General features: G+C 49.4%; 6 protein-coding genes across 6 annotated transcripts, besides 13 other annotated features; all 6 read right to left on the bottom strand.

Annotated features, from left to right (window-relative positions):
• On the bottom strand, window positions 1–1,032 carry Tc00.1047053510001.59 (hypothetical protein, conserved; the record flags this gene model as incomplete). The annotated part of the gene is made up of 1 exon (XM_801997.1): window positions 1–1,032. A coding segment is annotated over one exon (1,032 nt), but the record flags the coding sequence as incomplete, so codon positions are not given.
• Window positions 1–12,167: a sequence feature (heterozygous, non-Esmeraldo-like haplotype).
• Window positions 1,165–1,187: a microsatellite.
• On the bottom strand, window positions 1,260–1,667 carry Tc00.1047053510001.50 (hypothetical protein, conserved; the record flags this gene model as incomplete). Its single annotated transcript, XM_801996.1, has 1 exon — window positions 1,260–1,667. The coding sequence occupies one exon, from the start codon at window positions 1,665–1,667 to the stop codon at window positions 1,260–1,262; it is 408 nt and encodes a 135-aa protein (XP_807089.1).
• Window positions 1,685–1,712: a sequence feature (AT_rich).
• Window positions 1,942–4,551, bottom strand: Tc00.1047053510001.40 (hypothetical protein, conserved; the record flags this gene model as incomplete). Its single annotated transcript, XM_801995.1, has 1 exon — window positions 1,942–4,551. One exon carries the CDS (start codon window positions 4,549–4,551, stop codon window positions 1,942–1,944), a length of 2,610 nt encoding a protein of 869 aa, XP_807088.1.
• Window positions 4,874–4,902: a microsatellite.
• Tc00.1047053510001.31 (hypothetical protein, conserved) lies at window positions 5,199–6,152 on the bottom strand (the record flags this gene model as incomplete). Its single annotated transcript, XM_801998.1, has 1 exon — window positions 5,199–6,152. The coding sequence occupies one exon, from the start codon at window positions 6,150–6,152 to the stop codon at window positions 5,199–5,201; it is 954 nt and encodes a 317-aa protein (XP_807091.1).
• Window positions 6,873–6,896: a microsatellite.
• Window positions 7,379–7,407: a microsatellite.
• Window positions 7,544–7,574: a sequence feature (AT_rich).
• On the bottom strand, window positions 7,589–10,054 carry Tc00.1047053510001.20 (hypothetical protein, conserved; the record flags this gene model as incomplete). The annotated part of the gene is made up of 1 exon (XM_801994.1): window positions 7,589–10,054. One exon carries the CDS (start codon window positions 10,052–10,054, stop codon window positions 7,589–7,591), a length of 2,466 nt encoding a protein of 821 aa, XP_807087.1.
• Window positions 7,596–7,643: a sequence feature (GA-rich).
• Window positions 10,126–10,161: a microsatellite.
• Window positions 10,388–10,415: a microsatellite.
• Tc00.1047053510001.10 (hypothetical protein, conserved) lies at window positions 10,700–11,572 on the bottom strand (the record flags this gene model as incomplete). The annotated part of the gene is made up of 1 exon (XM_801993.1): window positions 10,700–11,572. One exon carries the CDS (start codon window positions 11,570–11,572, stop codon window positions 10,700–10,702), a length of 873 nt encoding a protein of 290 aa, XP_807086.1.
• Window positions 11,503–11,537: a microsatellite.
• Window positions 11,928–12,008: a microsatellite.
• Window positions 12,126–12,152: a microsatellite.

The raw sequence follows: 12,167 nt of genomic DNA, 5'->3' as shown, positions 1-12,167 counted from the left end.
TGTCGCAGTCAGCGTTTTGGTCTCTGCGGGTGGGAGCCAATTGTGAAACCCGTGGCTCTCGTACGTCAGGACCACACCGCCCAGGGCGCTCACAACCTGATCGTGATGTGCATCCGTAAGCTGCGAGACCGTAAAAGGAGCTGCGTCCGCACCATTCGTTCTCGTGGTGTCAGGGGCACCAGCTCCCCCATCTTTCCAAAAGACGCGGGGACGTGATTCCTTCGGGACAGGCGGGGCGGGCTTCGACATCGTGAATTTCGGCGGCGGCTGCGTGAAAATCTCAAGGGCTTCTTCATAGTTTTTCAGTGCCTCGGCCGCTTCGGAAAAATTTTCGGTCAACAGCCTTGCGGCGTCCTTGTGTTGATTCAGCACGGCGATGTCAACAGGTGTCATTTTCTTCTCATCCCTTGTAAATGGCACCTTCTTCTCTATTAGGTACTGAAGCATCGAAATACCCCCACTGTCTGCCGCGTAATGAAGTGCATTTCGTCCGTGATTGTCTTGAAAGGCAGTGGGGTCAATACCGACGATAGCCGAGAACTCCTTGAAGGAAAGGAGATCCCCCATCTTCGCCAGGCGAAGCAGTTCAAAGTCGCCAACGGTGCACCGCCTGGCGTTCGGCCCCGTCTCCACCGTCTCTCCCATCAACTCACCCATTGGCTTCGCGTACATGCAGACGCCTGCCGTGCCTTTCTGAGCCCGCTCTGCCTCCTGGAAGAATTCATCATCGTCATCGTAATCATCGCTATCCTGTGCGTCCTCGGAGGCGTAAGTGTTGTGGGGTTGATCGGGAACCGCCGCCGACGAGGACGAGTCACCGTCCCGCGCATTCACTCGGCGACGAAGCTCCGCCAGGCGGGCCTCCTTCGCCGCACGCTCTTCGTCCGAGAGAGGCCTCCGCATGTTTCTTCCTCCCAGGTATACTCTCCAATCTGTCAACTCACCCTCTCCAGAAGCAAACACAAATGCACAAAAAATAAAATATACGTACATACAAGAAGCTCCACCGTCAAGAGAGGCATTTACATGCATAAACAAATAAGGGCAGCCACCCACTCCTACTCCCCCTCTCCGGGAAGAAAAAAACAACAACAATAAACAGACTTGGACAAACAAACAAACACGGCAATATTAACAACAATACAAATGAGCAAAAAAATACACTGTGTGTGTGTGTGTGTGTGTGTCCAAAGTGGAAATTGCGTTTGTTGGTCTCCTCCTCCTCAGCCAATAAAAAAGGCAAGGAAGAAAATTTGACCTCATTCCTCCCCATCTCTTTTATGAAGCTCGGAAAACGGAGAAAATGGCGTGTACTCAGGTGGAGAGTTTGGCTCCACCATCTCCATAATCACGTTAAGAAACACAAGCAGGATGGCAGCGCCGATTGCGAAGCCCGACACCATGTTCCAATCCGTAAACCTGTCAGCGTCAACGAGCTGCTGCTCCAGTTCACCCTGCTCCCGTATGCGCGCAAACTCGGAGCCAAGTCTCACTCCTGGGTGGCGCCGTTTGACCTCCGCCTTCGCCGGACTCCACCACCGCTTTGGGTCTGAGCTGTGTTCAATGAATGACCTGCAGGAGCAAGAGAGGACCAACGCAGAAGCTGGCGTCCCACCAATGATGCCCACGCGGCCCATAAACCCACTGGGCGGAAAGCGCACTACCATTCTTCCGTTCCTTTATGTTTTTTTCTATTATTTTTTTATTTATTTCGCTGCAGTCTGATCAGAGCTCACGCATCCCCGCACCTTTTGTTACACCCAAAGAAGAAGGCGGGAAGAGAGAGGGACTGTCCGGACCCAATATCAGAAGAGGAAAATGCAGCCGTGGAATCCAATGCAGTGGTGCCCCCACCCACCACCAGAACAGAACACGCTCCAATCTGCATCTTTCTCGTTCATGCCTTTAATCTGAGATTTACACCAAAATGCTTGCTGTCAGTCAAGAAGGGGCCTGTGCGACACGGGAACCAAACTGAATTGCACGCTTCTGTAGCCGCACTACATCGCCAAGCCCCAACATGGACGCACACTGACGCAGGATCTTCTTGTCACCCACACCGGGCGCACCGTCTTCAGCAGTGAAACAACACGCGGGCGCGAGTGCCTCTTGCAGCGCCCTATCTTCATCCACGGGAATAGCGGTCGTCCTGTGTGTCGTATCGATGGCGCATCGGTAGGCCTCTGCCGCTATTGAAGAGAGTGTTGCAAGCACTCCCTCGTCCAAGTAGGGATACCGGCCTTCCCTCCCGCTATCGCACACCACGCGATCATCACGCCCCAAGTTCCGTTTCCACAGTCTTGCAAAATCGCGGCCAAGTTCCTCTACCAAGCCTTTTACTCCATGGCGCTCGAAGGCTCGACGGTGACGAGTGTACCCGCCAAGCGTCTCATCTGCCCCCATCCCAAGGAGCAAAACACGAGCCTCGCAAGTGTAGTTATCCGCGCATGACCCTAACGGAGAAAAATCACAATCGCTAACCAGCCACTTTGCAGGAACCACTCGCTGCACCTTCCCCATGTCTGCCGGCCTCACCAGGCGCACGGCTTTGGACGGAGCCTCGTCACGCCTAGCAAAGGCAATCAAGCCAGCCGCGGACGCGTCGTTGAGATACGGTCCCAGTTTTTTGTACCCGTATTTCGTCAGCACGGGACGCAGTGTCGTCCTGTGATCTTTTCCCAAGGTTGACAACAGCACAGGAGATGACGGTTCCTCATTAAACGCCTCCAATTCCGAGATGATAGCCTCAATCAACGGGACAAATTTTGTCTCATCTGCGGCGTCCCCGCATGTAGGGATAATTCCTTCCAATTCGCAGGGTTTTTTCTCCTCCGTTGACACTCGGTAGAATTTATGGCGACCGCACAAAGAATTTTTTGACCGCATTCGAGACACCAATTCCTCTTCGGCACGGACACGCTGCACTCGACCACAGCCCTGGGCAGCGTGCCATAGTGCAGTACCGATACTCATGTCAATGACGGAGGATCCCGGGCACACTAGGCTCTGAACGTGAGACAAGTTGGCGTTATGAGGAACATCCACAAGCACAAGACGCCATTCCCTGCCATTAGCGCAAAATATCTCGTGATTGTCTTCCTTCAAACGTGTTGGCAATCGTAGCAGCTGCTCAAAAGCCCTAAACGTGGCCACTCGATCGGGCGCGAGCTCTGGAACATCTCCAAAAGCCACGTTGATTAGCTCAATAGGGGTGGTGACGGGTAGAACGTAGTGTGCAATGGCAGCTAGCACGGTGCAGTCAATACCTCCAGAAAACAACACTCCAATTGGACGAGTGGGATCATCACCGCAGTTTTCGGCCTTCACACGCACCTCCACAGCTCTCCAAAGAGCATTAAGATAGCGTGCAGCCATCTTGAGATCGAAATCCAAGAAGTCCTTCAACGAAGTGAGGGAAGGCTTACCACTCTCCCGCAAAAGGCATCGAATAATCGCAGGGTACTCATCCTCAGCAGTTTCTTCATCTTTCATTCTCAATCTTCCTGTCGCCGAAGAGGACTGCGGCCAAGATTGAAATCGCAGTAATGGATGTATACCGTGATCGACCGTCCAGGGGTGATGGGAAACCAGAGAATTCTGTTGGGACGCTACCACACTAATGGCGAAGAGACCCGTGTTGGGAATCTCCTGCCAGCAGCTGCAACCGGAAGAAGGAAAAGCCACGAAGGACTCGGCACGGTCATCATCGCTATGGTTATTCCCATCACTCACATCGGATTGGCCACGACACTCACATCTCCTTCGTTTGTTGCCTCTTCCCGCGGATTTTACCACTATGCAGCTTGCATCAAAGTGTCCTTCCGCCACTGAAGATATCGTCACTTCCACGGAATGGTTTTCGGAGGCGCCGTTCTCGTCTCCCTCTCCCTTTTCTGGAAATGCCGAGGCCACATGCAAAAGAAGGGAGCGTCGCCCAAGTGGATCCCGGCCAAACAGAAATAACTGCAGGGAGTGGGCGTAGTACACAAAGGCGTACGGCCCCTCAATGTCAGTTTCAAAGAAATGCACACATGCTTCCGCAAAAGAGGCCTGGGCCGTGGCCAAAGCTGCGGCACCACAAACTCCATCCGCACCGTTGGTTCCGTCGCACAGTTCTGCCGTGAATCCGTGTTCCAGCTGATGCAGACGGTCAAGAACAACAGTTGTGTCTGAGACTCCCGGAGACAAGTGTAGTGCCCCACCAAATACTTCTCCATTCCACTCAAGAAACGACAGACATGATGGTGCATGTGAGCAGAAACAGTCGCGTGCCGCCATCGCCGGCTGCGGTATTCCTTGGTTTTTGCCACTGCAACCCTCAGCGACAATGGCGCCACCGCCACCCACACCGCGTAAACAAAGAACAGCGCTTGCCGCCTCAACACGCACGCCAGGGGCAATTTCAAGTTGAAGCGACGCAAATGCATCCGGACCACGACGTCGCACCGACTGGTGAAGCGCTGCACGCTCGACAACGCCCTCATTGCAAACCACCAAGTCCTGGAGACCCCGCCGCCCGTGCAAAAGCAGGGTGCAGCATATACCACACATTGAACCCGCTCAGCTGCCCCTCACCGCGCTGCTTTCTAGTTATGACTCTCCGTAACCACAAAAACAAATAAATGAATAGTAATAATGCTAATATATGCAGCAGTGCACCCGCGGCAGCGACACAACAGAATCTCTAACAAAAGAAACAACAAAACTGTAACTGAGTGCTTACACGCGGAATACGCATTCTCTTCAACCCTCCCAAACGACTGCATCTTTCAACCATCAAAATAACAACGTCGTACTGAAAAATAGAATTAATTCTCCTATCGTACATAAAAACGCCTTAATAAGCTTGTATAAAAGAAGTTAGGAAACAATGACACACACACACACACACACACACACACAGAAAATCCAATCCAAGATAAATATTATCGATGCAATCCAGTATCGATTCCAGAAACGGTCAGGCAGAATATTTAAAACATCTTCGGCTCATGAGCACAGGGATGGAGAATGCCGACTTGCTTAACCCCAACAGATGAAAAAAAATTGCCTTCACGCATTCACAAACGACGTGAAAAAGGTACAGAACCATCTTCTTTCCTTCACGACCGTACATCTCTCCGAACATGAAGCGGTTCAGCGCAATAGAAGCAACGGCACCGGACGTGAAACAAAAGTTATAATGCTTGCCAATATCCTCAGAGTACATAATCCGTAAAGCGATCACGCCCACACCCCAGCCAACGCCGTTGCCCATGGCTCCAAGCAAAAACGGCAGCAGCAGCACATTCCCCGGTAGCACGGCAAAGAGGAAGTGCGCCACCACCAACAACAGGGAGCCAATGGGAAGTGCAATGGTCGTCAGTGTCCTTGTCTTGCCTGCACGCTGTAACGCGGACAACTTCATATCGAGATACCCCATGGCCATGCGTCCAACAGCACTCCCCACAGACATGCTGGCTCATGTACAGGTCAAGCGTTTTCTCCCGCTCCGCGGCCTCCTCACTGCTCAGACGCTTTTTTGTCCACGAGCACGGAAAGTACGTCGGCAACCGCGTGAAGCACGCGCCGATGAGAGAGCACAGCAGAATCTGTCCCCCAGTAAAGTACGCGTAGCCGGAGTAGTTGTTCTCCTCAGGTTGATCAGAGTTCGCCGCCTTGAACCAGCCGTTGAAATACGCCATCAGCACAGCGGTTCCAAGCCCATTAAACGTCTTCATGATCAGTACCACATAGCCGCGCTCCAAGGGGAACTGCAGCATCAGCGACATGACGGAAGAAACATCCATCATCGGAAGGCCAAGGGAGGTGATTCCCTGGTAAAGAGCAAAGAGCGCCACGCTCGATGTGGTAATTGTGCCGTCAAATGTCATCCCAAACAGAACAAAGCCCAGGCATCCAAAGAGACCCCCAAGCGGAAGCAGGACTGTGGGACCCACGTAGTCAAACAGCACTCCGGCATGAAACCCGCAGTAGCCCACGCAAATCCCGACCGTGCTGATTGTCGTGATTTCGCTCTGCGAATACCCGTACTTGTTCCGCAGATGATCCGTGAAGATGCTGAAACCGTACATGGACGAAATGCCAAGCGCGAGATAAATGCCGGCTATCAGCATCCGCATGCGGAACAGATCATCTATCAATTGTACCATGACTTTTTATCTCCGCGTTCCACAACAAGCAAGGAGGGCATACAATTGGAAGAGCCAGACGAGGAAACCGCACACGCCACTGGACGCAAGAATTGTCTGCCGTCATGCTGGAAGGGTCAACCATAAACTTTTCTCGTGCAGCGGAGCGCACGCATTCTTATCTGGGTTCTAGGGGAAAGCATGCCCATTTCTTTTCACGCCGATACACTCGATGAGGCTCGAAAATGTCAGACGACCTCCCGTGACTGGATGCCGCACCGCATGTCCGAATCGTCAGCACTTCGCAATTTGGTGCTCCATCCTCTGCAAGCAAGTGAAAAACAAAAACGCGCACACTCACAAATACAGCAGCCAAAAAGAAAAAATAATGATCACAAAAACACACAAACAACGTTCCTCAAAGTGAAACAGAAATATTCTTTAACCCAACGCTTCCGCGTGGAAAATGCCCCCCTCTCTGAGGCCCTGCCCCTTCTTCCCACAATAAGAAAGAAAAGCAGAACATAAAAGAAAAGGATCGCGGTGGGGCTCAGTGTGCCCGGCAACCTAAACCGAATGAGAACTGCCCAACACTCACACATCAGAGGGGCCAAGCGGTTCACATAACTCAATGTACAGCCACCAGGCGTGTCCTAAAGCCACCAAGTGAAAGTTCATAAAAAGGGGTCCCGCAGCCAAAAAACTCCCCCTTGCAGAAGGCAGCAGAGGGTCAGGGAATTTAAAAAAAAAAAAGAAAAAAAAAAACGTACCCGACACCTTAGAACGTGCTCCACTAAACAAAAAAAAAATAAAGCGAACGTATTGAGAAAAAAACACACAAAAAAAAAAAAAGAAGTTAGAACAGCATCAGCGACGTGTCGGCGATGCAAACACGGGGCAAAAAAAAAAAAACCTTGCATCCTTCATTAAACCGGTCACAATATATTTCTAGGGGCTAAACCGTTTTAAAAAAATGACTCGTCCACCAGCCCCCTTTGGCGGGCATCTAGCACACAACGACACTGCTAGCAAGGGGAATGACGCTGTGTGCGCCCTTCTCCTTCCCATCCCCCTGTCTTCTCTGTTCTCATTTATACATCTCTGTTAATCCATCATCATCATCACACACACACACACACACCGATGGATATCCGCTCTTCGTGACTTTCCCTCCCCTTCCTACGGCTCTTTCTTCAAAAATAAATCTACGGGCTTTTGATTCGTTGGTCATACGGATTAGGTGGGCAAATAATAATAATAATAATAATAATAATAAAGTAAACAAAACAACTAATCCAGACAGAAGAGGGACTACAAAACAAAATAAAAATAAAAAGCAGTGTGTTAGACGAAAAAATTAAACAAAAATATCAGATATCATATTAAATGCCTTCACCAAGGTGATTGCGGCGAATAATTTGAAAAATAAAATAAATAAAAAAAGAAAAGAAAAGGAGCTATCGCTTTTCCTCTTCTTCTTCTTCTTGTTGTTGTTGTTGTGCCCCTTCCTCTGTTGCGTGGCATTTTTCCCGTCTTCTATTTATTCGGCGAAGACGCTTCTTCACAAAGTGTGTTATAACGCGCTTATGCTTCAGTTTGCCGTGAACCAACTTCCAGTAGCGGTAGTGCAGCCAGATACTCGTGCCGATAGACAAAAAGACAAGAATGAGGTACACAATCAGCGTCTTCTGCAGGCATTCCTTTCCCATGCAAATACCTTCTTTATTCACCTGTAAACTGGGGGTCAAACCTGATTTGTGATGATCATACACATGGAAAAGGAGCACGCGGTACAGCAACACAATGCCAAGGGCGGCACCTAAGAAGCAAAACCCGTAGTGCATTCCAATGTCACGCTTAAATATAATACCAATGACATATATGGTCATTGAAGTGCTGAAACCGTAGGCGACGGCGGCAATTATATAAACCACGAGAAGTGAATAATTTCCAGGAAAGGAAAGGTAAAAGATGAGAGCCAGTGACAACATCACACTGGGCACAGGAAGTGCGATAGTAGCGGGCAACATAACACCTCTCCTTTTACCAATGTAAAGCAGAAGAACCTCATACCCACCAATAGCCACCCGACCAAACGCAGTTGAAATACCTGCCAAAGTGGCAAAAAGAACATACGTTTGGTAATCCAAACCCTTGAAGACGCTGCCAACCATAATTCGGATGTTCCAATTCGCTGTCAACGTTATGCCAACGCCCCAAACGGCAAATACGGTGTAAAAAAGCAGCCACAAATCCACATACGTCAAGCTCAGCAAAAATGATGTCTCATAAACGGGTGTAACAAAGACTTCACCACAGACAGTGATGGTCTCAACGTGTGGCCGATCGTATGTCGACAATTCACGCGTAATAAAATCCATTTCGGCGCCTTCATTGTCTTTCCTACGAGCCGCCAAGGAAACATTGGAGACCGACACTCTAGTGGCGATAGAAGTATTACCCAACCGTTGCCGGCTGTTTCGGGAAGCATCGTCATCCCTCGCTTCAATTGGAATTAAATCATCCGCCTCAAAAAGACTCACTTCGGGGTCCAAAGGAAGATACCTGCGGTGTTGTGTTTCCTCACCATCTTCATCATCTTTTTCCCCGTCTTTGTGCTGCAGGGAATTATCATACAGCACGGAATGCCCGTCTGCATGCGGTGACGATTGATCCACTAAAATCCTAGGCAAGTCTTTCACTTCAATGGCCACGTCCCCTGCATTCTGGTGGGCCACAGCTTTTTGTGCGCGTTCTTCTTCTTTTTCAGCATCCTTTTCTTCCCTCTCGCGTGCCAGACGCAGCCTTCGTAACTCTGCCAACTTACGCTCCTTTTCTCTCGCGCGTTCAAGGACAGTATGATCCTGTGGCGTATCTCCATCAAGGGCATGTAGGGGAACCAAAAGAAGAAGAATACCCAAAACAATCGCAATGGCGCCAATAGCTATGCCCCTGTATTGCCCCTCCGTCATTTCTTTTTGGAAATATGCTGCACAAACGGCTTGTATAGACAGATACACATTCATAACCAGCAACAGACAAGACAAAATGTAGAAGCGACGCTTTGGCAAAAGCTGCGACATGTAACGATTCCGAATAAGATGCCGCCTCAGTCGTTCCTTCAGTGAGATACGAGAATCCTCCCACCGAGTCACTTCGTACGGAGCGTTGCTTAAGCAGAAGGTCCCAATCAGTCCAAATCCAAGAACGATCGCCATGAGAAAGTACATCAAGTGGTCGTAACGATTTTTAAAAAAGCCGCGGAACATACACGAAATCAAGGAAGCGCCCATACCGGAAAATGTTTTCATTACACCCGTCGGTTGAGCGCGGTCACGAGGCGCGTAGGTCAAAATGGCAGGTAATGCCGCCACGTCAAAGGCGTAGCAGCCCCAGTTCATCATGGCAAAGTAAATACAAAATCGCGTCTTTGATGCATCAATGTGTCCGGCGAAGGTCAAACCAAACAAAAGGTGGCTCAGAGAAGTTATTGCCGTAGCTATTCCAATGACAATCTTCGGTCCAAAAAAGTCATACATGGCTCCAAACGGAAAGACAAACAAGCCAAAGGCCGTACCTGCTGCAAAAATGTCTACCATTGTGCGTACGTCATACATGTAGACCTTCTCCATGTACAGGGCAAAGAGCGCGTGAAGCCCCTGCGTGGAGGAGCTGATAAAAAGAAGCATTCCAATAAACATCACTCGAAAACGCATAAAGTCACTGATCTTTTTGGGATCAATCAGAAGAATGTTGGACGCATTGTGACCACTACCCTCTGAATTTTCCCGTGTCCTCTCCAACGCAAAATCGGCGCTCTCCCGTTGTTGTGCTAATGGATCCTCAAGCACCGATGCAGGCGAACGCTGCGCAGAGAAAACCACTCGCGAGCCAATTCTCTCATTGGAAGGTAAATCCCCCATGCGTTACCACCGTATATGTTGCTGTCAATAAATGATATAACAAATGCCACCCCTCCTTTCTTCCTCTCCTCTTTTTTTTTTCTTTTTTTTTCTTTTTTTTTTTTTTTGTGACGGATTCCGTGTGTATTCTCTTTCTCCACCTCTTCCTTTTCCTCGGCTTCTTGTCGTGTTGTTTCCCTTCTCGGCCTTGAAGTTCTTCTTGTTGTTGTTGACCCCCGTTTCCTTCGTTTATTTCCTTCTTTTGTTTTCTTATTCCCTTATTTGCAGATCACAAACAACCCAAAGACTGAAGTAAACACAAAAATGCAGCGGTGACCCCAATCATAGTCGCCGCACTCACACACACACACACACACACGCATAGATCATTTCAAAAAAAAAAAAAAAAAAAGAACACGCTTTTCTTCTCACTGCTGCCGACGGTCTCCTTCATTCCCCCCTTCGGTTTTCCTTCACGATTATTTTATTCAAAAATTTATTCGTCGCCAATGGACCCCGTAGAGCCCCTTAACTTCACACACACGCAAACATATATATTTCTATCCGTTTATATATGTGCTCTCCCCTTCTCTTTCGTGTCAGTTCCCTCCCCTCCCGCGAAATGCCAGGCGGGAAGCAGCCACAACAACACGTTAACTCTGCAACTCAGGGCAAATTCACCGTGCCACCCTCCACACGCAACTTTCCATTTTGAATCGCCGTCTCAATGGCGTGCCGCAAATGTTTTGCGATGCGGGTGTTGTACCTCTCGACCAGCTTCTTTGCGAGCGCCCGCACGGTGAGCGGTGTCTCGCCGGCTTCCTCGATGATCCAACGGGTCACCTCCGCCACCTCCTCGTCGGTGCCCAGCACGAAGCTTGGCACAATGCAGTCCGCCGCCGTCACTGCCCGCGGCAACTCGAGCAACTCCTCATGTTTTTGGCGCTTCAATCCGCTCTTCGCTTCCATATTTTTGTTGGACGGTGACGTCGTTTTCGCCCGCTTTTGTGAAGACCCGTTGGGACTCCCGTTACGTCCCTTGTTTTTCTCCATCACTGCCTTCTTCTTCCCCCCCGTTACCCACGTATCATCGTCGGAGTCGGAGTCGCTGCTCAAATTCATGGGCGGGCGGGGTGGACGCAGCGGCTGCCGTTTGTTGTTGTCGTTCCCATCGCCGTCGCTGTCGTCCGAACCATCGACGCATCTCCGCGCTGCTGCCGCCGGCGCTCTGTTTTGTCGCCACCTCCCCTGGTACTTCTCCGTCTCGGTGATGCATGACGTGTGCTGCTTGATCGTCTGCAGGTCAAACACCTCCATGCAGTCAACGCACGTGAAAGAGGCAAAACCGCACTGCGCGGCGTGGCCATTGACCTTCGGCTTCTTCACCACGTCGTGGCAGTAGTTGCAGGTGAAGGAAACCATCCGCCACGCCGGCACTCCCACCCCCCAACAGACAGACAGACGAATAGAGAAAAAAGGAAAAAAGGAAAGAAAGAAAGAGAGACACCCACGCAAGATTACAGGCCACAAACCAAACATGTGCGCACCACATATGAACCGCCTCTCCCAAGACACATACGAGCGCACACACACACACACAATTACACCAGAAGATTTCCGAACAAGCTTACAACAAAAAAAAATTAGGCAGAAGTAAGGAATTATCGGCACAAGCAAAACACACACAGACAAAAAAAAAAAGGCACTGAAATAGACGCATGAGGTACCAAGCACAAAATGCCCCACTCATCCCTCGCAACAAATAGCCATGGGCATTATCGTGATGGTTATCACAAGAAGAAACATTCCCAGTCAAAAAAAAAAAAAAAAAAGAAACGATCGAAACAAAAATAATAACAGTAACAACCAAAAGAATAGACCCAATGAAAAAGACTTTTTTTGTTTTTTTGTTGTTGTTTTTTTTTCTTTTTTTTTTTTTTTTTGCTTTTGTTTTGTTTTGTTTTGTTTTTCTTTTCCGATCAACTCATCTATTCTTTAAACTGCCCGATTCCCTCCCTGTGCCTTCTTTGACGCGTGCCGGGAAGCATTGGGGGTAAGTGCATATAAGCGAAGACAAAATAAAAAGAGGGGCAAAAAAAAAAAAAAAAAAAAAAAAAAACAACTGGGGTGGGAA

This window comes from Trypanosoma cruzi, genomic scaffold (genome assembly GCF_000209065.1).
Source record: "Trypanosoma cruzi strain CL Brener 1047053516573 genomic scaffold, whole genome shotgun sequence".
NCBI classification, from domain to species: Eukaryota; Euglenozoa; class Kinetoplastea; order Trypanosomatida; family Trypanosomatidae; genus Trypanosoma; species Trypanosoma cruzi.
This window is presented reverse-complemented; position numbering and strand designations above follow the sequence as displayed.